At 32.3% G+C, this 24,659-nt stretch overlaps 1 protein-coding gene across 2 annotated transcripts in view; it reads left to right on the forward strand.

Annotated features, from left to right (window-relative positions):
* LOC140436638 (glucose dehydrogenase [FAD, quinone]-like) overlaps positions 1 to 24,659 on the forward strand; it is a 72,479-nt gene that overhangs the window by 27,500 nt on the left and 20,320 nt on the right. The window contains exons 2-5 of one of the 2 annotated variants that reach the window (XM_072525631.1): positions 939 to 1,514; positions 12,656 to 12,840; positions 17,484 to 17,744; positions 23,203 to 23,518. In XM_072525631.1, coding sequence (XP_072381732.1) covers positions 12,679 to 12,840; positions 17,484 to 17,744; positions 23,203 to 23,518 — 739 coding nt within the window. In that variant the 5' untranslated portion in view covers positions 939 to 1,514; positions 12,656 to 12,678. Of the gene's footprint in view, positions 1 to 938; positions 1,515 to 3,733; positions 3,757 to 12,655; positions 12,841 to 17,483; positions 17,745 to 23,202; positions 23,519 to 24,659 lie in introns of those variants that run through there. The other variant, XM_072525632.1, reaches the window with a different exon arrangement.

The raw sequence follows: 24,659 nt of genomic DNA on the forward strand, positions 1-24,659 counted from the left end.
AATGAGTTTGACAGAACCTCTCTCCTACTTTCGATGGACAAAATCGACAAATTGTTAAGGTTTTCTTCAAAAAACCGTGCTTCAAGTTTGACAGTTTTTTGACAATCTTCTAATGGCAATAGACAATATTGACCGTATAATGATTTAAAACAGGTATCACACTTCATACTTCATAAAATAATAAACATTTTAGCTGTACAGCACTCACATTAGTCAACAGCGTTTCTTATCTGTACATTCTCGCCGGCTGGAAGCGTGGAAGAATACGTCCAAGTAGCATGTAAAATATTGGTGATTTTGAATAATATATCAATGTCCAATATTTATTTGATAGGATGTATCTTTCATTCTCTGTTTCTTCCACCTCTCTCCTACGACGTACGGTGATTATTCAAATACGTTTGAAACATTGACGCTTGATATTATTTATACTTTAACTTGATTACCGGTAAATGTGATATTGAACTGCTCGTATAAATCACGTCGGAGTGAAATCTTTCAACTGACTTTATAAAGACTATAAACCTACATGGTAAGTCACAAAAAATTAAACAAAAATCATTAAACCATGTTTGTTAATAAATTCACTGTACGAATACGATATATTATAAAATATTCCGTAGGTCCTATTTCAATAAAATAATAAATTGAAAACTTGTTGAGTAGCGCCGATTGACACAACAGAGCAGTAATATATCTTCGCTTACTTGGTCTTCTAGTAATAAAGTTATCAGCATTAAATAATAGTAAAGAGGTCTTCGTACGTGGCTTTAACTATATCTCGATGCTAATGATATTATTCAGGTTTTTCCTTTTTAACAATATTTGTTATATCTAAAAACAATAATTCTATACCTTCTTATGTACGTTTTACATACAAGTATATTGATTTAAGTTCTTCATAAAGCAAAACTAATAATTTGTAATCTTTATTTCAGAGATCATTCGTCTTCCCTTAGAAGGCAATGAACATACCAGAAACGATCACAAAGAAGTTGAAATATCCCCACGCAGATAGCAGAATCAAGTATAAAACTGATATTATTCTCAGACCCAAACTTAAAGAAGTCTTTACACCCATTTACAATACGACACCGGCTGACCGATACTGTTGCAAGCATTTAATCGAGTACAACAGACAAACGACATCAGAAAACCAGCCTAATCTGCAGTTTAAAATTGCAGAAAGAAATCACCCGGGCTCCGACAAGAAGATCGAAATAGAAACAAGTTACTCAGATTTCAAGAAGAAATCTCAGCAGCTGGATTATTTAAACAACAACCTATGTATCAAATCGTGCTTGGGAAACAACAGGGAGATATTGAGGTTTCAGATGAAGAAAGTGACAATAAGAAACTACACTCCAAAGATACTCAACCAAGAGATAAATATGGGAATGTGGATATGACCAGTGAGCTTTTGAGGTGATACGATATTATAATCTAGACTTCAGTTACCTGTTTGTGCCAAATAGTTGTGATCGTATAACTCTAGCAGTAGGAGCTATTTTAGGGTAAGTGTCTGTATACACTGCGGATGGCTATAAAATATTGATATTATTAATAATGAATTACTATAAATTTTCTGTCACACGATCAACAATGTTCTATTATTTTCAAAATAAAAACAAAATTATATTTGTCAGTAGCGCCGCTTATGAATTGATTGAAAGAGATCTTTGATTGGATTTTTATATTTATATGTAAATGGATATTCTGGTAGATATCAAAATAAGGGATATATAGTTCTTTTTTTATTAGTATTTCATTTTTATTAGAGAAAAATCAGCCAATCTGCCATAAGATGAGCAGGTTAGTTGTAAGTAAGGTCGTCCATAAGAACGATCAAGGAATAATCAAGAAACCTCAGAGGGAGAACGATATCAATAAAGACTCCGTTTCACTGAAAGGAAGGTGATGAAGAAGATTTAAATAAGCTGGGAATAAAAAGCGAACAGTGGCTGATGATGGATCTAGTCCATCATGGATTTTAAGCCACGGAGAAATTGTAACTGAAACGATTATTGTTGTATAAAAACAAGTTTTTCTCATAGTTATATAGTTTAAATCATGAATATGTTGCCTGTGTGAGTCCATTTACCATTTACTACTTGGTCGGTTTACCGACCAAGTAAAGATCATGCGAGGAGTAAGGCAAGGATGTGTGCTATCGCCGACTCTTTTCAATATATACGCTGAGGAGATTTTTAATGAAGCCCTCACAAACCTAGACATGGGAATCCGAGTGAACGGTGAATACATCAATAATATCCGCTACGCCGATGACACTGTGTTACTAGCAACCAGCCTAAACGATCTGCAGGCCTTACTAGACTGATTGCGAACTGTGAGCGTAACATACGGACTGAACCTTAATATTAAGAAAACTAAATTCATGGTTGTCAGCCGTACAAATTTACCATGATAGCCTTGATGATCGCCAACATCCGGACCGGATAAGGCACTAAAGAAGAAGAAGTGAGTCCATTTCAAATAGGTAAAAAGAAATATAATAAGACTTACTCACAATCAATTTAATTTTACCACCAAAACGCTTACTACGTTTCGCTTACTACGATTTGCTAAGCATCTTCAGGTAAGCATCTTAACAGTAGCAGGTAAATTAAATTAAAAAATTTTACACATACCATTACAGATGGCTCATTCACGCCGACAATAGGTTTTTTCAATTTTGTATATTTATTATATATTTGGATTAATATTTTGTTACCAAATACTGACTTATAAGTTTGTTTTGTAATTCTGACTTTCCAAGTTTCTTTACAAGAAATTATTTCAATATTTATTTTCGATAGTTAAATTTAAATTTAACTCATCTAGTCTTTGTTAAAAGTATGCCAATATTATGCATATTAGCTTACAACTTTCCATTTAAATATTTAGTTACTATTTCAGTTGTATTTGCTTCAAAACTGGTTAACTTTAGTTACAATACTAAGAAATAGAAGAAGAACTGTCACACTTTAACCTACAATAGCTTGTCAAATTTACCTCTTAAAATCAAGTATACAATAAAAAAACTAACTTTTTACCAGTGCCTCTCCTAATAAGTGATGTAGTACCACCAAGTGCCCCCTTTTAAATTAATGTCTGTTTTTGTCTTTTTAATTGTGTTCTGTTTGTCCCTAAGTGTCTTTGATTGTCCTTATTTATTTTAGTTTTAATATATTTGACTTCACAATTTTCAGCCAAAGCAGAAACCAAATTCAATTTATTAAAGTTTATAATTACAAGTTAAATTAATTGCACACCCTCATAAATATACGTCAACCTTCATTCATTGTCATATAACTGGACTTTTAATAAAACTAACAAACAATTACAATATCTCTCCCCCCAAGAACTTCCCCGCTAATTGTCAAATAGTTACAACAACATCCATCACCAGCAATCCAGGATAGTTTGAACTATGTTTTACAAATCATTACTTAATAATTCTTGTACAGGCATGTAAGTAGTATTTTGGTTATTTACTAATTTATTTCAATTCAATAGATTATCTTATACCAATTTATAGGTTTTTACTTTGTCTGCTTCATCAATTTTATTCATATTAATAATCACAGACATAATATTGGCATAATTGCTGTAATTGTTTTCCTTTTTTAAGAAAGCACCCTAATGCGGGTTTTTGTAATTTTCAGCATTTAATTTATCTGGTACCGTTAGACCTGAAGATGCTTAGCAAATTGTAGTAAGCGAAACCGGTCGTTTTGGTGGAAAAATAAATTGATTGTGAGTAAGTCTTATTTTATTTATTTTTACCTATTTATATAAAGGGTCAGAGTCAGTTTAATGGCCAGAAATACATTTGTTCTAATATACAATTAATTTCACAAATTTTTGCTAGTGTTCGACAACGATAACCAGGCAGCGGGATAAAAATAATATTAAAATGTACTAAAAACCGTTGATTGAATATATATATATATATATATATATATATATATATATATATATATATATATATATATATATATATATATATATATCCAACTTCGGATATTCAATCAAACTACAATTTCTTACTATGTATGTATATCGATTTTTCTGGCTTTGCTTTGACTAGACAACGGGAAATTGCGACAAATTGCACTGTAATTGGACAATTAAAATATTTACCTCGAAGTAATTTACTTTATTAATCTATTTCTAAAGGTGTTTCAAGTATTGAGTAACATCTGACAGTTAATTGATGTATCTATATTTGTGCTAAAGCAATTTATGGGTAGGTACAATAATGTTGTAATATTGCTGTTGATGGCACTGCATAAAAGATATTTAAGTAATTACGTTTTGTGTACAATGGTTAAAGCAATATTTTTAAAGTAGTTGCAGCAGAAAAAAGTAGCACACCGTTATTAAACTAATTATAGGTCTTTTGTCGTAAACTTCAGATTTTTTTGTAATATATAAACAGTTTCAAGGCCTGCGGCATCACTGTCCTCTCACTAGACTTTTCCATTTTCTCCACTCCGACTGTGAATAAATGAATTTTACAAATAAAAGGCGGAGATCGGGCACAGTTCTTTTATTTGCAGCAAATTCAGGGACATTTCGTCAAAATTTGGCCATCCATCATCGAATGTCATAAAGATTTAAATACATTTACATAAAAACCAACACTAGACAAACGACAAACAGTTTATAAAATTCTTTGGAATGTACATTATGGGCAATGGCAGGAGACAGAATCATTGCCCAGAATGTAGCATCCAAAGAATGTTTAAACCATGTAATGGATTCGACCGTTACTTGATGAAAATTTATTTTACCTAACAATAATGTAACATTTTTTTATAATTAAAATAGCAAACAATTTTTAATCCCTTTACCCCTGTTGCTGAGACGCCCACGACCGTATTTGCAAATATATACGCGGGTGGTCATGTTTACCATTAGAAAAATTTATTTGAACCTAAAGACTTTCCGAACCACGGAATTCTCAGTACAGAAGGTACAGAAGGTCCTACTTATCAAAAGACGCTACCGAAGTAGTATACTTTATGGTATATATTTTTCGGTACCAGGCGGTTTCTTTTTGATAAATTTAGTAAACATCGTCGTAAAGCACTTTATGATATTTTTCTGAGAGAACGTAATCCAGAAGGTTTTATCTCTTCTCACGTTTCGAACTACTAGTCCCGTTACTTTCTATGTTCGTTAGAACCTTTTTATATTCCTAGAAATGGAGATAGTCTGGCCTGTCGTTTATAAGTGGGGGTTATCCCACCTTTTTTTTTGGGAAGCTTGTGAAATTTTGAGAGGAAGAATATCACTTCTGGCAGGGTAGTCTTTGAACGAAGACTCTTGCTTATCTTACCCAATTTTGGACGAATCTGCGTCAACCATTTCATCACCTGTAGTTAAGGTTAACTACCCATTTAGCAATTTCATTAAAAGAACATTTCATATTTTAATACGAACTTTCAATCAGCTATTAAGAACTTTTCACTAATAATTATTACGAACATTTAATTCTCAGTAAGAACAGTTAATCATTAAACAGCACTGCGAGACAGATAATAATCTTAAAACCAAGTGCGGGTTGGTTTAATTTTTATAATACAGAATTCTTGTAACCTTTTTGTATTCTTTTGCATTTATTTTAATTAACTTTGTTTTATTTGCTATTCATTTTTTTCTTATTTATTGTACCCGTTATCTCGAGATAAGCCCATAAACAGCGAAGAGAGAATTCTTTAACCAGCTTTAGTTGAGTTTTCTTAAATATTATCAGGCTCTCTTCGCTGATAATTTAATTTGTGCATGACTTAATTATATTGTATGTGTAAAGATATTTCTTAATCATAATATTGTTTATTTCTATATGTATACAGCCATTCATTAATTGATGGTGCATTTTTGACTTGTTTAGATACAACCGCCTATATAATTGGGTTGTTAAATATATCGTTTTGTTTTATCAATGAATTTTATTTCTCGACTCCAAATAAGTTTCCTGATACAGTAATACCTCTGAATATTTGCTTATTACATTAAATTATTATTATACCTTCGACCAGAAGCAAGATCAGGCTGATTAAGTTTCGTAGGTGAACGGAGTCCACCTAATATATTTATTATTTGTTTATGTAGTGTGTCGACAAGATTTATTTGATAATTAACTGTTGATATCTTTCCTTGGACTTGGTCTCAGAACCTAAATATCTTTCCTTTTGTTTCTATGGTTTCTTAATTTTCCCCTTGAACCCCAAAAAGTTAAGTGGCGCCCTGTTTCTATCTTATCTTATCTTTAATAATTTTGCCCATCTATCTTTTTGTTTATTTCTGTATCTTTTCTCATATATTTTATCCTGTCCTATATTTACTTATTTCGTTCGTTGGACCCATTCCCGGTTCCAAAAGCTAGTTTCGAACCCACGACTCGCTCTCCACCAACCATCTGGCTGCCGTCCGCAGTGTCTCCATTGGTAACCTTTCTAGCACCATCCAAAAAAGTACAAACTACAGCTGTTCCGGCAGAGTGCCAATAGATCACTCAAGTGATCTATTTTTGCTACGCGTTAACACTTTATTATAGTCTTTAACTAAATAAGTTGAGGAGGGGAGAACTATGTGTTTCAAGTTGGTCATTCAAAATTATTTTAATTTGATAATTTCCGGAGATTCTAATAAAGACAGCTTAAGGCCTAGAATCTGTTTTTCTATTACTGAAACCCCTTTTTTTGTTCTACTATAAGTTAAACTCCCCTCAAGAATTTCCCCGCTAATTATCAAACAGTTACAATAAAACAGATGATCACCCATCAGCAGCAATCTAGAATAGTTTGAACTATGTTTCACGAATCATTAATTAATAATTCTTGTACAGGCATGTAAATAGTAATTTGGTTATTTACTAATTTATTTCAATTCAATAGATTATCTTATACCAATTTGTGGTTTTTACTTTGTCTGCTTCATCAATCTTATTTATATTAATAATCACAGACATGTAATATTGGCATAATTACTGTAATTGTTATCTTTATAAGACAGCACCCTAATGTGGACTTTGTAATTTCAGCATTTAATTTACCTGATACCGTTAGATCTGAAGATGTTTAGTAAAGTGTAGTAAACGAAACCGGTCGTTTTGGTGGTAAAATTAGATTGATTGTGAGTAAGTCTTATTTTATTTCTTTTTACCTATTTGAAATGGACTCGCACGGGCAACACATTCATGATTTAAAAAACAATTACCTTTAAAACGGTCTGCCGTAGAAGGTTCTGGAACTAATTTTAAGCAAGATACGGCTCTTCAAACTTTTCTACGTTTAAGAATGTTTGCTAAGTTTTAGGGCTATTTTTTAAATTTCTCATTATAACGTTTTTTCTTATAAATTTAAGTTAGGTGCAGGCATTAAGATGTAGATCAAACAAATGATGGCATAACGAAGGCTCTAAAAGAAACGGAATGGGAGTGCTGCCCGACCGTTCTGACCCATAAAGAAAAACCAAGCCAAAATACTAAGGTAAATAGAGCTAATAGGTAAAAGAAGTCAGCTGACGGAAAAATACGGCTCCAACTACACAACAATGAGGAAATGAAATAAAGATATCTACCGGTCAATCCGCAAAGACGTAAGAGAAAACAATACAAGAGAAATATCTAAAATAATTCAAAAAAACAAGTTTAAAAGTTTTGAGACAAAATACGAACAACATAGGCAACAAAAATATGTAACAATAAAACACTGAAAACTTTGTTTTCAAAACTTCCACAAAATTTATTTTAAACTCTTATCACTACAACTGTTTCGGCTGATTGATTTTCTCAAGTGATGTATATTCGGCATGCGTTTACTCTTTATAGTCTCTAATGAAATAGGTTGAGGAGGGGAGAACTGTTTGTCTCAAGTTGGTCATTCAGAATTATATCTGTGTTTTATAATTTGTTGATTTCCATAGATTTTAACAAAGTTAGCTTAAGGCCTTTATTTTGAATGTGAAGAATTGTAAATTCGTCATTAAAAGAATGATTATGATCTAGAAGGTGAAGTGCGTATGTAGAATCTGTTTTTCTATTATTGAAAGCCCTTTTATGTTCTGCTATTCGTTTATTAAAATTTCTACCAGTTTGACCGATGTAACTTTTTGGGCAGTCGCCACATTTAAGTTTGTACACACCACTGTGTAAGTGTTTTTTATTTTGGCTCTTGTTGTTTTTAATATATTTGCCTAGGTTGTTATTTGTTCTGAAAGTTGGTGTTATTTTTTTCTTTTTTATGTGTTTGACTATTTTTGTTGATATTGATGTTGATAACAGGTCGTTATAACGTCCTATATAATTATTTTTATAATTGTACTTTTATGACGGGAGAGATTTATTTTCAATCCAGAGCTTCAGCAAATGTCGCCGCGAGGAGACCTAAGAAGGTCGAAATACGTATAAGCGGGTGGTAGTGGCCATGCATTGAAATTAAATCTAAAACGTCTTTCTGCAATACCCTAAAATTGGGGCTCAAGTTTCCTCTAGGGTAATTTTGAAATCCTTATCCGGCTAAGCTCTTTGTGTTGATATAATTGGTATTGACATTTGCCTCATTTAATAAGTATCTTTCAAGTGATTGTGTCTCATATCTAGTATTTTTCCCTTTATAAGATCTAGGCTTTCTCTTCTGAACTACTTTAAATATAAAATATGAAATATTATTTATCATGATGACGAAACTTTAATTGTTCACACGCTATAAATTCTTATTATATTTAAATTTAAATTTTTTAAGTGTCATTAATTGTGAAACCTTCATTAGACAAATTCTCACCTATCAACTACGATGCAAATAATATATATCAGTCCTTTTATTCTTCAAACAATAGTTTTAAATGGTTTTAAGAACATTGTGTAGCTGCTTGTTTTACGAAGTGAAAATATGTAATTTTAGTAAGTAATATTGAAAATAAATTAAATTGTTCATTAGATATATTACAATACATGTCTAATTACTCATAATCAGTGTTGAAAAGTGCATCTTCGTATAGATTCCCGACAATCTTTCAATCATAGCTCAAGCTGTGAGTAAAAAAAGGTCGACATCATGTATTAGTTAGTGAATTTTTGAAGCCTATTCTATGTTATAAAGGTGATGTCAATTCTGATTGACAATTAATTAATTTTGAATGGTTAAAATATGCACTTTTTTATTCAGATAGTTGCGAAGGCTAAGGTATGTGGCCGTAAAATCATAAGATTAAATTGGATAAGCTTTAATTTAAGCTTTTACAAGTTTAATTACGATCAATTGTTATTGCATAATGAGCGCTCAAAGTTGAAAAATGGTACTTTTTTTAAAATGGCTATATTTTTTGTAAAAATTGCTTGTGTAATAATTTTTAGTTTATATTAGATTAAAGCTCTTTTAATTTCTAATAAAATTACAATTTGTAAAACAGCATCGGTACATTTGCCAAGATATTATAATTTGTTTATGTCGCAGAGACCTATACTATATGACAAAAATCGCAGAGACCTAATCTAAGGTACATTCTCTTCTTAAAAATTATAAACAAAAATAAAACCTAAAAACGTTGTACAAATTGTTAAATGCCCAATTTGTTGATAAATATACTGGTCCCAATGACTTTTGTGGACTATAATTATTCACCAACGTTTCTGTTCAATATCACACCCCATAAAGAGGTTGTAAAAAGTTTATCTAATTCTTTAAGTAAGATTAAAAGAATAGATGAGTTGATTAAGTACAGGTTTAATTATCCCAAAACAACAAACTCTTTAAAAATGTTTATTAAAAAGTTCTGTTATATCTACCAGTCTCCTTGTACATCACGATGGCTGGTGATCACTGGCTATTCCTCGAACTCGAAGCAAATCTGCTGTGGTCTTGAAACTTTAGGCCACGGCTCACTAGCCTACTACACAAATCAGCAATCTCTTTAGCACTTTTTCGATTTAGCGGTGTCAATCACTAAACAAATAGACCCCAATGATCTTTGCTAAATTATAGACTTAGGTGACAATGTTCCCAACTCACTCTTATATATAATAAATTAAATGGAGTTAAGGTACAATTATTTTAACCAACACTTATTCAAGTCAAATTACAAACTTTTTACATGTGGTTGACAAATTTTGCAAGTTTATACAACTCAAACTGAGCCAAGGTAATAAATATTTTAACTTTAAGGACCGACGAAAACAGTCTCTCCCCGTCCTACTGATAAACATAATCTATCGGTTTATGTATTACTTCGCCTGCTAATATTTAATTTCGACTTTTAAATCACGCGCTTTCGAAAAAAATGTTTTTACCCCTTATTTATTACATTAAAAAATAGTTATTGTTTTTTATAAACATTTAAAACTTAAGCATTACCTAAACATCGTAGCAGTTTGCAACTCACAAATTAAGATTGCTAGCTTCAAGACCTACAACTAAAAAAAAGTTTCTATGGTCAATAGGAGCCGAGATAGCCTCTTAAAAAAAACGCTACCACTTTATTTATGGCCACTAAGAAACGAAATTAGCGGCATTCGATACAGTACAAATAGTTTCAAAAAACGTTTATAATAAAAAGAGGTAAAAGAAATAAATTAGACTTACTCACAATAAATTTAATTTTACTACCCAAGACGACCGGTTTCGCTTTCTAAAATTTGCAAAGCATCATCAGGTCGGTGGTACAAAGTAAATTAAATGCTGAAAATATAAAAAGCCCATGTTAGGGTACTGTCTTATAAGGATATAGATCAAAAAAAGGTTTTAGTAATTATGCCAATATTACATGTCTGTGTTTATTAATATGCATAAAATTGCTTTAGCAGACAAAGTAACAACCCACAAATTGGCAAGAGAAAAAATCTGTTGAATTTGTACTTTTAAACAAAAAGTATTTTGTTTATTTCTAATTTATTACAATTCAACAGATTTTTTCTCTTACCAATTTGTGGGTTGTTACTTTGTCTGTTAAAGCAATTTTATGCATATTAATAAACACAGACATGTAATATTGGCATAATTAATTACTAAAACCTTTTTTTTAATCTATAACTTTTTTGATCTATATCCTTATAAGACAGCACCCTAACATGGGCTTTTTATATTTTCAGCATTTAATTTACTTTGTACCACCGACCTGATGATGCTTTGCAAATTTTAGAAAGCGAAACCGGTCCTCTTGGGTAGTAAAATTAAATTTATTGTGAGTAAGTCTAATTTATTTCTTTTACCTCTTTTTAAAATGGACTCACACAAGCAACACATTCATGATTTGAACGTTTATAATATTAAAAAAAAAAGTTTTTTTTATAGAATGAATAATAAATTTGACCTTTTGCGAAGTGACGGCATAGTCATGGTTGTGGAGGTTATCTCTTCGGCCGGCGTGGCTCTCAAAAAAATTGAATTTAGAACGCCATGACAGCGGTTCGTAGCGGAAAAAGTGGGTGTGTCTGGTTTCTGTCTGAGGTTTCTGAAGACAAATTCGCTACAGAATAGAGCTCGCTCTAGTAGACCTCGAGTTACCAATAAGCAACAGAATAGATATATCAGAATTTCCAGTCGGAGAAATCCTTCTATGTCTGTACAAGCCCTCCAGGGACTCAGGCATGCTACAGAAGCCACAGTATCGTTGACTATAATAACTAAAAAGAATAATTTTAGAGTCATTGTTTGAGAAGTCGTCCACCAATAAGGGTTGCTCAGCTACAACCAGACATGTTTTGAACCGCGCCCATTAGGCTCAAGAACACACACAGCTCCCTCATCAGTTTTGGAATTTTGTGCTATTTTCAGACGAGACCAGAATCTGTTTAAATATTGATAGCCGGCGAATTTGTGTTTGGCGAAAGCCAATAAGAGCTGTACAACTAGCACATGCCTGTCCCGTACTTCCTTTCGCTGGTGGCAGTATTATGTTTTTGGGCAGCTATTATGGCAGGTGGACGCGCGGAATTGGTGGTTATTGACGGGACTCTGACAGGACAAAGGTATCAGACGGATTTTAGAACCTCATATAAGATTATGGTACGGAACTGTGGGTGAAATTGTAGTGGGTGATTTTGTATTTATGGAGATAACGTCTGCTCACATAGGACTAAGCGGTTAATGACTATCTTGACGTTGAAGATATTCGCCGTTTAGAGTGATCTAAGATGTCTCCAGACATGCCCGAAGGAATCCTCCTAGAACCCATCATGAACTTACAATTATCTGTAGAGAAGAATGGGAGAATCTGCTAGAGGAAATAATTTATTGATTTATTAGCAGTATTAGAGCTCGAATCCAGGCTTGCATCGATATCTGTGGTGGAAATACACGATATTAAAATTGTTAAATACATTTTAATTAGAAATTTTTTTAGTTTTTAATTTATTTATTAAAAAAAAAACAGTATCTCTTTTAAAACAAAAAGTATCTGCCAACGTTACGATATTTTTTTTATAAATGATATATGACAGTAGTTTCTAAAAATAGTTAATAATAACTAAAATTTTGGGCGATGCATAACTTTTGAAACTACATACTTATATAAGCCGTCCTCTAGAAAGCGAATTTCAGAAATTTATTTCTGGAAGATTAGAGGTATATCAAAACTACTGTCTTCTGCGATCTATAATTTAGTTATTATTCATTTACTTTATTAATGTGTTTGTTTTTTTTTGTTTTAGTTAATTATTTATAATTTACGAAAATGTCGGCGTTAGCAGCAATAGGGCAAATTGCAAACTTGGCGATTGGAGTAACAACAAATCCGCTAGCTCTATTGGGATTGGTGCCAGTTTTTGCTGCTGGTCTCACGTTTATGAGATATCTGTCGATGGACCCCGAAGTGCATCCGAGGAATACTCTCAATGTAAGTATTGAAATACGTAAAATTTAAAGTAAACTGCGTACCAATTCTTAAAGTAATGCGAAGACTCAAATAATACACAAACGATTTTAAACAAATAATAACAAAATAATTTTGAAATACCCTTTTTTAAAAAACGACTTCCGGGGTGCAGGAAGGTCGAAATGTCAAAAAGCAGTTAAAAATGTAATTTTCAATACAATCAATAGTGGCTTATTCTATAAGCATCATATTTAATATATTGATTATACAAAAAAAAATGTAAAGCATAACGAAGTCGATATTCTCGCTCCACGTCTGTACTACGAGCATCGTTTAGAGGATTGACTGAAAGTATAGAAAAAAGAATGTTACGGAAGTAGTGGTAACCTTACTTACCACGGCTCATACCTCACATGGCGATCCTGCAAATCCATGTTCCTTTACACTACGGCTCAATCATCATCATTATCTGTAACTACTAAGATCACAGATGATATAAAATCATACATGTGTCCAGAATTTAACGGTAGACCGATTGGTCTACCTGGACTAGTGTGCATCGGCACAAGTTACCTGAAGCAGGCTTAAATATGCAAATGGCTCCGAAACATTTCGAAAGGATCTCCCGGCAAAAATGTCATATTAGTTCTTCGAAATATTCTGCCCATAGTTTTTTCATATCTTATGGGTTTAACATTCTTGTTTCTGAAAAGAGTTGATCTCGTTTGAAAGTCTTCTTTCTTAAATTTATTTTTTTCTAAAGTTTTCTTGTATCATTTTTCTCCTCATACTCTTTTAGTTGTTAAATTTTTTCTTTATTTTGCTGCCTTTCTTTAGTATGTTAGTTGGTTTTTTAATTATCTTCTAATAATCAAAGATTCCATTCCTTATTATACATACTTTATTTTATAGGAATGCCATCTTCAACTGATCACATTTTCCTCCACATTGTCACATTATCAGTATTATTAAAGTCCAAGAAATACACCAGGCCAAAAAATACTTACTTCCTATCTTTTACGCCTACATATACTTTATGAAATGGTCATCTTATAACCAACAGAGAGGAAACATTTATCTATAGAACTTTAAAACTTTTTGATAAGTGAAAACGAACAAATATAACTATTATACAGCTATTTAAGAATAAAAGCCTGCATTTACCATAACCATATACCATAATTTCCAAATCATTAATCTCCCGGTTTCGATAAAGACCATTAATAATGCTCGAGTGGTAAGAATGGCCGCATCATTAAAACATATTCAAAATTATATTAGTCTTCGGTAGAAAGTTAACGTTTGTCATTTATTTTTGGACCCAACCTTTACTTTCTATTTCATATTTTTGTACTTTCCTTCTCGTTCGGAGAGTTTTATTGGTTTTAAATTTTAAAACCGTGATGATGTGCCATTGAACTTGTAACGATTTTAGGTAATGGGTGACTCATTGCAAAAATTACGATTTCTAACTTTGAGTATTATGGAATATTTTGAAGAGTAATTTTGTCACTTTTTTTAATCCGTTAGAATAGAATAGAAATATGCTTTATTGTCACTGAAAATTGTACAATTTTATGGACAAAGCTTACAAAAAGTCAAAAAAATGACAATAACAATAATTTAAAATTTTCTGAAATTACATAAATCGTCAATATCACAAAATAAAAGATAATAAAATACACAATCCACTGCAAAATTTAAATAAATTGCAAATTGCATAATAAAACCTTACGAACTAATAAGTGCTGCATGTGATACCCAAATCTTCTTCTTCTTCACTGGCTTTACAACTCGGGGTGAGTCTTCGCCGCATCCACTATCGCCCTCCATCCTCTACGATTTTGCGCTTCTATTTCCCATTGTTGTACCCCAATTCTAGATAAATCGGCTTCAACATCATCCTTCCATCTTTTTCTCGGTCGGCCTACTGATCTTCGATCATCTGGTCTTTCAAAAAACACTGTCTTTAACACTCTGTCATCTTCTAATCCTACCACGTGACCTGCCCATCTTATTCGGTTTGCCTTGATATGTCTAACTATGTTTTCAGTTCCATACAGAGTCACCAATTCAGCATTGCGGCGTCTTCGACGTATACAGTGTTAATTTAGATTTTCTCTTTAGCAGCTTCGATCTTAATAATGTTGAAAGGGAGTATAATGCTCTATTTCCCACAGCTATCCTTGCTGAGAGCTCCTTTCTATGTGTTGTCCGCTGTGATTATCGCCCCCTGGGTTTAAACTCCTTTACTACTTCGAAGTTGTAATCATTAATACTGATGTTCTGCCTAACTCTTGGTCTTGGATTTTTGGTTACTACCATGTATTTCGTCTTTTCTTCATTTATTCGGAGACTCAGACTACCTGTTTCCTCTTCGAGCTGTGAAAACACCTCTCTCACGTCTCTTGTAGAATGCGTGACTGCGTCTATATCATCAGCAAAGGCCAGCAACAGTTTTGATCCTTGATCAGCAAATCCTCCTGTCAGCTCAGACGATATTTTACTTATTGCATATTCTAAAGCAAAATTGAACAGCAACGGTGACAAGGGGGTCCCCTTGTCTAAGTTCTGAATTTATACCAAATGGCATCGATGTTCTGCTTCCTATCTTTACTTGCGCATATGAGTCTGTCACGCACATTTGCGTTAATTCAACTAATTTTCTTGGCATTCCCATTTCTAACATTGCTATCCACAATTTGCTTCTTTTTATGGAATCATATGCTTGCTGGAAATCTATGAAAATTTAGATACCCAAATATATATATCAAAATACTTTAGTTACTTGTATATAAAGGTGCTGTAATTTCTTAGTTATTTGTTAAGAAACTCTTCTACTTAATAATATGGTCTTTCAGATAGATAGGAAAGAAAAGAACTTGCAGATTTAAGTTGCAAAGGAAGATGGTTGTATAATTTTTTTGCCGAATATAATATAGATTTCTTTACTAAATCAGTGGACGGAATCGGTAAATACACATCGAATATTGAATTTCTGGTGGAGTAGTCTTGCTGGAAAAACATGTAGGTGTTTACAAATTTAGCAAATAGTTTCTAAAATATATAAAGAGGAAAGAGTTAAAATTCCGTGATTTTTGAAGTAACTTCTGCAATGTATTATTTATTCTACTGAGGCAAAAAGATACCGTATTGCTCTTTTTTGTAATTTAAAAATAACATCAGATTGGGCAGCTGTACTAGAACCAAAAAAGGAAGACCATATCGAAGGTAAGACCCGAACAAAGAAAAATATGTTAGTTTGGAAGATGCTAAATTGATTTCCTTCGAAACAGATCTTATTGCATAGCAGGCTGAGGCCATTTTCTTAACAAATCGATATGAAAGGACCATTTAAGGTTGCTGTCTATAAAAATACCAAGAAAGTTCAACCAACAGAATAAACTATACTGATCTGGCTATTATCAAGAAGCAAGGGTTGAAGAGCTCCATTATAGAATAATGCTACTGTCTTATCCACGTTAAAAGAGAGTAAATTAGAGTCGGACCGGGTTTTTATTTTAAGTAGATCAGAAGTCATAGTTGTGTGAAGAGTTGCAATATTAGAATTCCTCCAGGTGATACTGGTATTATCAGCAAAAAAAATATTAAAAACAAGAACCAAAATAAAAAGCACTTACATAGTGGTGTATACAAACTTAAATGTGGCGACTGCCCAAAAACTTACATTGGTCAAACTGGTAGAAATTTTAATAAACGAATAGCAGAACATAAAAGGGCTTTCAATAATAGAAAAACAGATTCTACATACGCACTTCAGCTTCTAGATCATAATCATTGTTTTAATGACGAATTTCAAATTCTTCACATTCAAAATAAAGGCCTTAAGCTATCCTTGTTAGAATCTATGGAAATTAACATATTAAAAAACACAGATATAATTCTGAATGACCAACTTGAGACAAACAGTTCTACCCTCCTCAATCTATTTCATTAAAGACTATAAAGTGTAAACGCATGCCAAAAATAGATCACTTGAGAAAAGCACTCAGCCGAAACAGCTGTAGTGTTAAGATTTTATAATAAATGTTGTGGAAGTTTTGATAACAATGTTTTCAGTGTTTTATTGTTACTAGAAAATTATTGAAGCTAACACAAATGCGCGTGACAAACTCATAGACATAGGAAAAGATAGGAAATAAAACATCAATGCCATTTAGTATATCATCAAGACTCAGACAAAGAGACCCTTTGTCACCGTTGCTCTTCAATTTTGACTTGGTACATGCAATAAGTAAAATATCGTCAGAGCTGACAGAAGGTTTTTGCCAATCAAAGTTCAAAACTGGTGTTGGCTTTAGCTGATGACATAGATATAATGGCTCATTTTACAAGAGATATGCGAAATGTACTTTCATAACTCGAGGGAGACCCAGGTAATCTGGGGCTTCGAATAAATGAAAAATGACGAAATACATAATAGCAACCAAAAATTTTAAAGGCGTCAAATCAAAAATATACCTCGTCCATTAAAAAGAATCATTAACGCAGCAGAATTAATGCAAATTATTACCAATTGAGTTTGCTCAATAATATTTTTTTTTATATTTTAATTCCATGACATTATCGAATTTATTTTGAATTTATATTTGTTGTTTTTTACAAATCACAAATGTTGACTTCTAAAATTTTCTGTTTCAAAGGTTCGACCAGAATACGACTTCATAGTGATAGGTGGCGGTTCAGCTGGTGCGGTAGTGGCTTCCAGGCTATCAGAGATTTCCAACTGGACAGTTTTGCTGATAGAAGCAGGAGGCGATGAGAATGAAGTATCAGATATTCCAACTCTAAGTGGGTACATGCAAATGTCCCAGATGGATTGGATGTATCAGACATCTCCGCCAGGGGATTCCCCTTATTGTCTGGCTATGCTTGGCGATAGATGCAATTGGCCAAGGGGTAAAGTATGTACATCAGTAAAATATTTTAATACGTAAGAGTTATATAAACGTAAGAAACAAATGTTGAATAAAAAAAAATTCGAAGGCAAGGCGAAACTTAGATTACCCTGTTAGAAATCAAACTATTGCTTTTTATGTTGGCATAATTGATACAAAAATAATTGGCAGTATTCAATGCCTGTTGCCAGGTTTCCAAAATTTTCTCATCACTGTACCTGTTGGATCCAATATTGTTGTAGTGATATATTTTACATATTTCCCAAATATTCTGACATCAGCGTTATATTGTTCACAACAATGTTACATACAAAATGACAATGGCGTTTATAATAATTTGCAAAAAGTGTCATTTCAAGCCCTTCGTTTTAAAAAGGGTTGTGCTGAAGGGACTTAAAGGGTTTTTGGTAGTTAAATGTTCACCTAATACTGGTTTTAAATCACTGGAAATATTGTTATTTTATCTGTTTACTGTATATTTTTCACATTCTCTTAGGAGGTGTTCAACAGTAATTGGCTTGACAATATTCACACACTGAGAAATTTTGACATGGTGAGCTCTTTTTAGGTTTACTAGGCGCCATGGTTTCACTGTAGATTTAATTTCTTTTAATTTAGGTACCGATAAATCCCACTTATTTTGCCACGCACTGATCGCTTTTTCTTTGGCGAACTGTTTTTGTCACTGGAGAGTCTTTGACACTATTTTAGCATGGTCGCTATTGGTAGCTTCTTTTGCTTGGAGGTCTGCTTTTTCATTACCTTGTATTCCAATGTGAGATGGAACCCACATAAATTTGACTTAGGAACCAGATTCCTGTAAGGTAGCAAGTTCTTTCTTGACAAGTAAGGTTATAGGGTTCTTAGTGTACAGTTGACCAATTGTCGTTAACGAGTTTAGAGAATAATGACGGAGTGATAATGACGGAGGAAGAATGGTTTGTACTTTTGATATGCATGAGGGCTTGTAATATTGCATATAATTCTGATGTGTGTATAGAAGTGGCTAACATTAATTTAAATTGAGAAGAGAAATGTGGAGTGACAAATGCTGCTCCTACGCCGTTTGCAGATTTGGAGGCTTCTGTATAAATGCAAAAGCTTTCCCCGCAAGTCTCGGTTTCCTTTAAAAATGACTGTCGGATTACATTGCCTGATGTCTCGGATTTCTGATATTTAAGTAGTGTCGTATTGATTTCGGGAATCATCATTAACCAAGGAGGGAGAGTTTTTGCAGTTCTTTTAAATTTCTCGGACTCTTTCATAGAATGGTGAATCGAACTCACTTTTTTTATAAGTTTCTAGATAACGGCCGTAAATGTATTTAGAAACACTGGGTGTAATTTGTTACTGGCGACGGAAGATGCATAAGAAAATCATAAATACTTCCTTCGTAGGGTTAGAGGTGATTCTCCTATTATCCATTGGAGATTCTTAACTGGTGTGGTTCTAAATGCAACTATGGCAATGCGAAGTGCTGTTTTGAATGATTATAAGTTGCTTGGTAACTATGTTTTTTAGAAGAGACATATACAATAGCCCCATAATCTATTTTTGATCTAACGAGTGACTTATAAATATTTAATAATGTAGTTTCGTCGGTTCTCCATTTTTTATTTGATAATATTTTCATTACATTTAATCCATTTTGGCAAGACTTTTTTATTTCTGAAATATGTTGTTTCCATGTTAGTTTTTGGTCGAATACCATTCCAAGAAAATTAATTTTATCCGAGAATAATATAACTCGTCATACAGTTTTAAAGGTGTTCTTTGGAGCCGGTACCTTCTAGAGAAAAGCGTGCATCTTGCTTTAGGGGAGAGAATTGCACGCCTACTGACGTGAACCATATCTCTAGTTCATAAATGGATTCTTGAAAGTGCTTTTGAATCATTCTTATATTGTTGGCCTTTGCAAATAGAACCAGATCGTCGGCATAGTCTTCCATTAAGGAAGCGGGGAGCAGTGATCCAGTATATCGTTGATAGCCACGAGAAAGAGGGTTAGGCTCATAACTGACTCCTGAGGTGTTCCGTTTTCCTAAATTTTTTTTTGTTAAAGTGCAATTATCGACGCGAACATAGAAAGCTCTTGACTGAAGAAAGTTTTCTATGAATCTTAGCATATTACCCCTGATTCTCCATTTGTGTAATTTTGATATAATATTAAAGGAGTGATATAGGACGGCACGAGTCTATGGTTGTTCTATCTTTGTTGGGTTTAAGCAGAGAAATTATAATGCTTTCTGACCATACAGATGGAAAAACCTGATTTGTCAAAATAAAATTGTATAATTTTAACAGCCAAGACATTCCATTTTCTTGTAGGTTTAATAAAAAAATTAGTGGTACACCGTCTGGGTCTGGAGGGGAATTTTTAGTTTACATTAGGGCATCCCTAAGTTCTTGAATTGTAATAATTGGTACATTCAGTATGTTATAATCATGAGATAAGTGCTCCAACTTTCATTTTTCTTCGCTTTGTTTCTTAATCTTAAAGTCTGGCGAATAGTTATCGTTACCTGAATTTAACTCAAATTCACTGGCAAATAGCTCCACAATTTCATTTTTGTTGCTTATAATTTTTTTATCTTTTGCTAGGAAAGGCTATTTTATTTGAACATTTTTCCCAGTTATTTTCTTATATTTTGCCAGACTTTGCTTTTTGGGGTATTGGGGTAGAAATATTTATACTTGAAACAAATTTTTGCCATGATGTTTTCCTGCATTTTTTGAGAATATATCTAGCTTCTGCCCGACGTTTTTTATATTCTACCATAGTCTCATTAGTTTTGTGATGTTTATAACTTTTAAAGGCTCTTTTATATGTTTTTACGGCTTCTTTGGATTCTGGGGTCCACCATGGTAAGATTTTATCATATTTTAGTATTTTTGTTGTTTCAGTATGATTTTCTGCTGCTTTGTTGATTATTGATATAAAAGTATCTAGGTCTTTATCTATGTCATTAAGAGTAATATCTTTTATGTTATTTATTTCATTTTGTATGTATTTTGTAAAATTCCCCCAGTTTGCATTTTTAATATGTTATTTTAATGGGGTTGTAGCAATATTGTTATTTTTTTGTTGTGGAAACGCAATTTTAATGGGTTAGTGGTCACTTCAGTATATTTGTTAGTATTAAGTTTACGTTAATAATAGATAACGAATCTGTTTTATAAGCTGCATTTTATATCCAAACAGAATTTCCGGTAAAATCTACATTTTTCGCGAAAAACCGTTTAAAAACATGCTTTTTGGCGTGCAATTTATGAACATTCAGACACCGTATGAACCGTTATGACCGTAGTTTTGTTTAATAAACTTTTCCACCCCCGAGTTGGAGTGGAAAAGCACACCCCAGAGTAAAAGTACATATTAGCATATTGTAGATTTTGATCTTTGGACTATTTTCTACCTACTTTCAAAATTTCAAGCAAATCCATGCATATAAAAATAATTCTGAGCAGAAAACTCTCATATCCGGGACTAATTCGAGATATGCAGCATATTTGAGAATATCTGAGAATATTTTACCTTTAAATACGTTTAGTTTTTGATTACTTTGAAATACCATACAGTGATTTTACACTTTATTACAAAAGCTTGTTATTAGAGTAAACTGACAGTTATTTGGATTCATTGAAGTTTATGTTCGTAAAAAAATTATTTGCGAAATTTGTAATGCAAGATTAGATCATGAATAATGAATTTTTACGCAGATAAATGTTAATATTCATCGTCAATAACCAATGGAGAAGGTGACCCCAAGAAGTAATCGATTTGCTTAGTGATCTTTGTGTCATTTAAAGAGAAATTCTCGATGTTCTACGGTGATTTTTTAAACATGTACACCATAAATAAAAACAAATTTCTTCACTATTACCCATAGAATTATAATATTGATAACGTTAAGTATCACCTTAGTAAAATATTAATAAAAGTATTGCAAAGAAATATTTTTTCGATTGTCTAATAATCGTTCTCATAATTTCATAACAAACTATAACATCTTCACAACACAACTAACGTGACGTAACTTTGCATATTGCAATTTCTACATATCATTATAAGAGAAATTCGCGTGACTATTTCAGAGCTAATGATTATCATTTGTATTATTTGCGCAGGAATGGCAAATCGTAACATTTTAGTATTGAATAATTTTTATATCGTTTTAATATATACCAGGTGTCACAAAAAGATTGGTAATAAATTATATAACGATTTATATGGATTTATAATAAGTCGATTTAACCGAACTTACCTATATGCAAAAGTGCACCCCATTATTGGAGGTTTGCGATCATTACATCAAAAAGTTCTTTATTCTGCGTTAATCTTAGAAATTGTTAAGGGATGAAGGGGCTTAAAAAGTTAAAGGATGTTGAAGTTACAAAATAAAACCGAATTGTTTAATATTGTTCCAAAACGGTTTAAAACTTTTTTATGAAAATTTATAATGCCAATAAAATTGTACCGGAAATTATTTTTTTCTCGATTTTTTCTAGATGTTTAGCGATCTCCAAACTTTTTTGTATTATAATGTTGGATTAAAAACGAGACACCAATGAAATGAAATACCTATTTTACAACTTTTCTGTCGTTTAGTATTTGTCTGTAAAATCATTAATTTAGAAGATACATCCAATTTGTTAAATGGTAAGCTAAAATAATACAATATTAATTTTCACAAATATCAAGTTTATTATTCGTGTAAATTGTTTTCTCTGTCTTGACAGTGGTTTGAGAGGTATTGGGTGAGCTTTTTGAATTAATCTGATTGAAAATGAACAATTACAGTTTTTTTTAATAGTTGATATGCACTTACTTTTGCCTTTTTCTTCATTTTTTAATTGGGGTCCCAAAATTGATATTCTCAGGAAAATTCAGTTTGTTCGTATGATTTTTAGAGATTCAGTGGAATTTTCGTCTCTGACGACTGGACTAATACATTAATTTTCTCTACGAATACATCACCTAGTTTATACGTTTTATAAAATATAAAGACATCTAAAATGACTTACCATTTACTGGTTTTAACTTTTTCAATCAAAGTTGAATTATATGACGTACCTAGAACAAAAAACATTATTTTACTAAAACTGTATATATCATTCTACTAAATGTTTCATTAAAGGCGACCATAAATTAGAGCAACGTTTATTATATATTTTTGGTCCCGCAAAATCGCCTAGATATTACTCATCTCGTGAAGTTTTGTGAAACATACGTCTTCTCCTAAATCTTTCACGCTAACTCTGTATCGTACTTTCCTACAATGGAAGATAAAGAAACCATTAAGGTCCGTTTCAGACGAGTCCTATAAAGAAATATAATAGTAGATATAAAATGATCTCGTTTTAAAGAATTATATTGTTAAACTAATGTACAAAACGAAACGAAGTGAAGCATTGGCGTTGCGTTACAAAGCAAGCTGGCAAAATCACTTATTTTTGATTTTAGGTATTAGGTGGTTCCAGTGTCTTAAACGCTATGGTCTACGTCCGGGGTAACCGTCAGGACTACGATTACTGGGAAGCCCAAGGCAACCCTGGCTGGTCATATGATAACGTATTGCCATATTTCTTAAAATCTGAAGATAACAGAAATCCTTACCTCTCTAAGACTCCATACCATCAAACGGGAGGTTATTTAACTGTGCAAGAATCCCCATGGAGGACCCCTTTATCTATAGCTTTTCTACAAGCCGGACGAGAATTAGGTTACCAGATTAGAGACATTAACGGAGAGATCCAGACTGGATTTATGCTGACGCAAGGTAAGAATGAATAATTGCATTTATATACTCGATAAGTAATATTGAGGAATATTTTGTTGTTTATTAAATTGCCGCTTGGTGGTGTGTTGGCCAAGTGCTGCAGGATACGATGCTGACAAAAAATGTATTCAGGTATCAAATGTCCGAAAAAATTTTAAAAATTTTCAAGTGATAATAATGAAAAGACTGTCGCCAATATAACAAAAATTGTACTGAAATAATGGCATCTCCTCAATTAAAATCTTCTACAAGAAAATTGAGCCTACGCTGTGTTCAGATTTATGGGTGGGAACTACTTCAGGCAAATCACCATATCACTATTGTAGCAGTTTCTTAAAAACCCACTTAAGGATTTTCCATTTTATTCTCGTGGGAAGAATATAACATCGCATCATTTTACCTTGAGCGGTCGAGACGAAATGTCGACTTTTTTGGTCTTAAAGCAGAAAGAAAAAGATCAGTGGATCTTGTTGGCGAAAGCTGGAAAAACGATTATCAGAAATGTTTGATAATACCAGCTAAATGTAACAGTCCTTTAAGTGAACAAGTTATTATTCTCATTTTAAACGTTTAAATTTAATTAAATAAAGTTTAAAGTTAGTGCCGATTAGATGAAAATAAGCAGAATTCTTTGTAAGTTTTTTTAACTCAATTTAAACCCTGTCAAAACAAAATGCTGAATTTTTTCTAATGGTGAACGAAGGAAATATATACTTGCTTTTATTTTTAATTTTTGTTCCATATGTATGTATTTCAGAATAACCTTTGTTTTTAATAATTAACCCAAAATTTTGAATGTTCAGTACTCTAGTAATCAAAGGATAATTACTATACTTCTTCTTTGTTTATATTTGTACATATATTTTACTAGATAGTCATACACCACATCAGAAATGAAAGTTGTTAATTAGTAGCAATTATTTATTATTTCTTTCTCATAATCTTCCTTTCTTTTTGGAAGATAGTAAGATAATTCTGACAGGAGAGAGCAACCTTATGAGGTATAATTAACCCAAAATTTTAAATGTTCAGTACTCTACTAATCAAAGGATAATTACTATACTTCTTCTTTGTTTATATTTGTACATATATTTTACTAGATAGTCATACACCACATCAGAAATGAAAGTTGTTAATTAGT

Source organism: Diabrotica undecimpunctata, chromosome 3 (genome assembly GCF_040954645.1).
Source record: "Diabrotica undecimpunctata isolate CICGRU chromosome 3, icDiaUnde3, whole genome shotgun sequence".
Classification (NCBI taxonomy): Eukaryota; Metazoa; Arthropoda; class Insecta; order Coleoptera; family Chrysomelidae; genus Diabrotica; species Diabrotica undecimpunctata.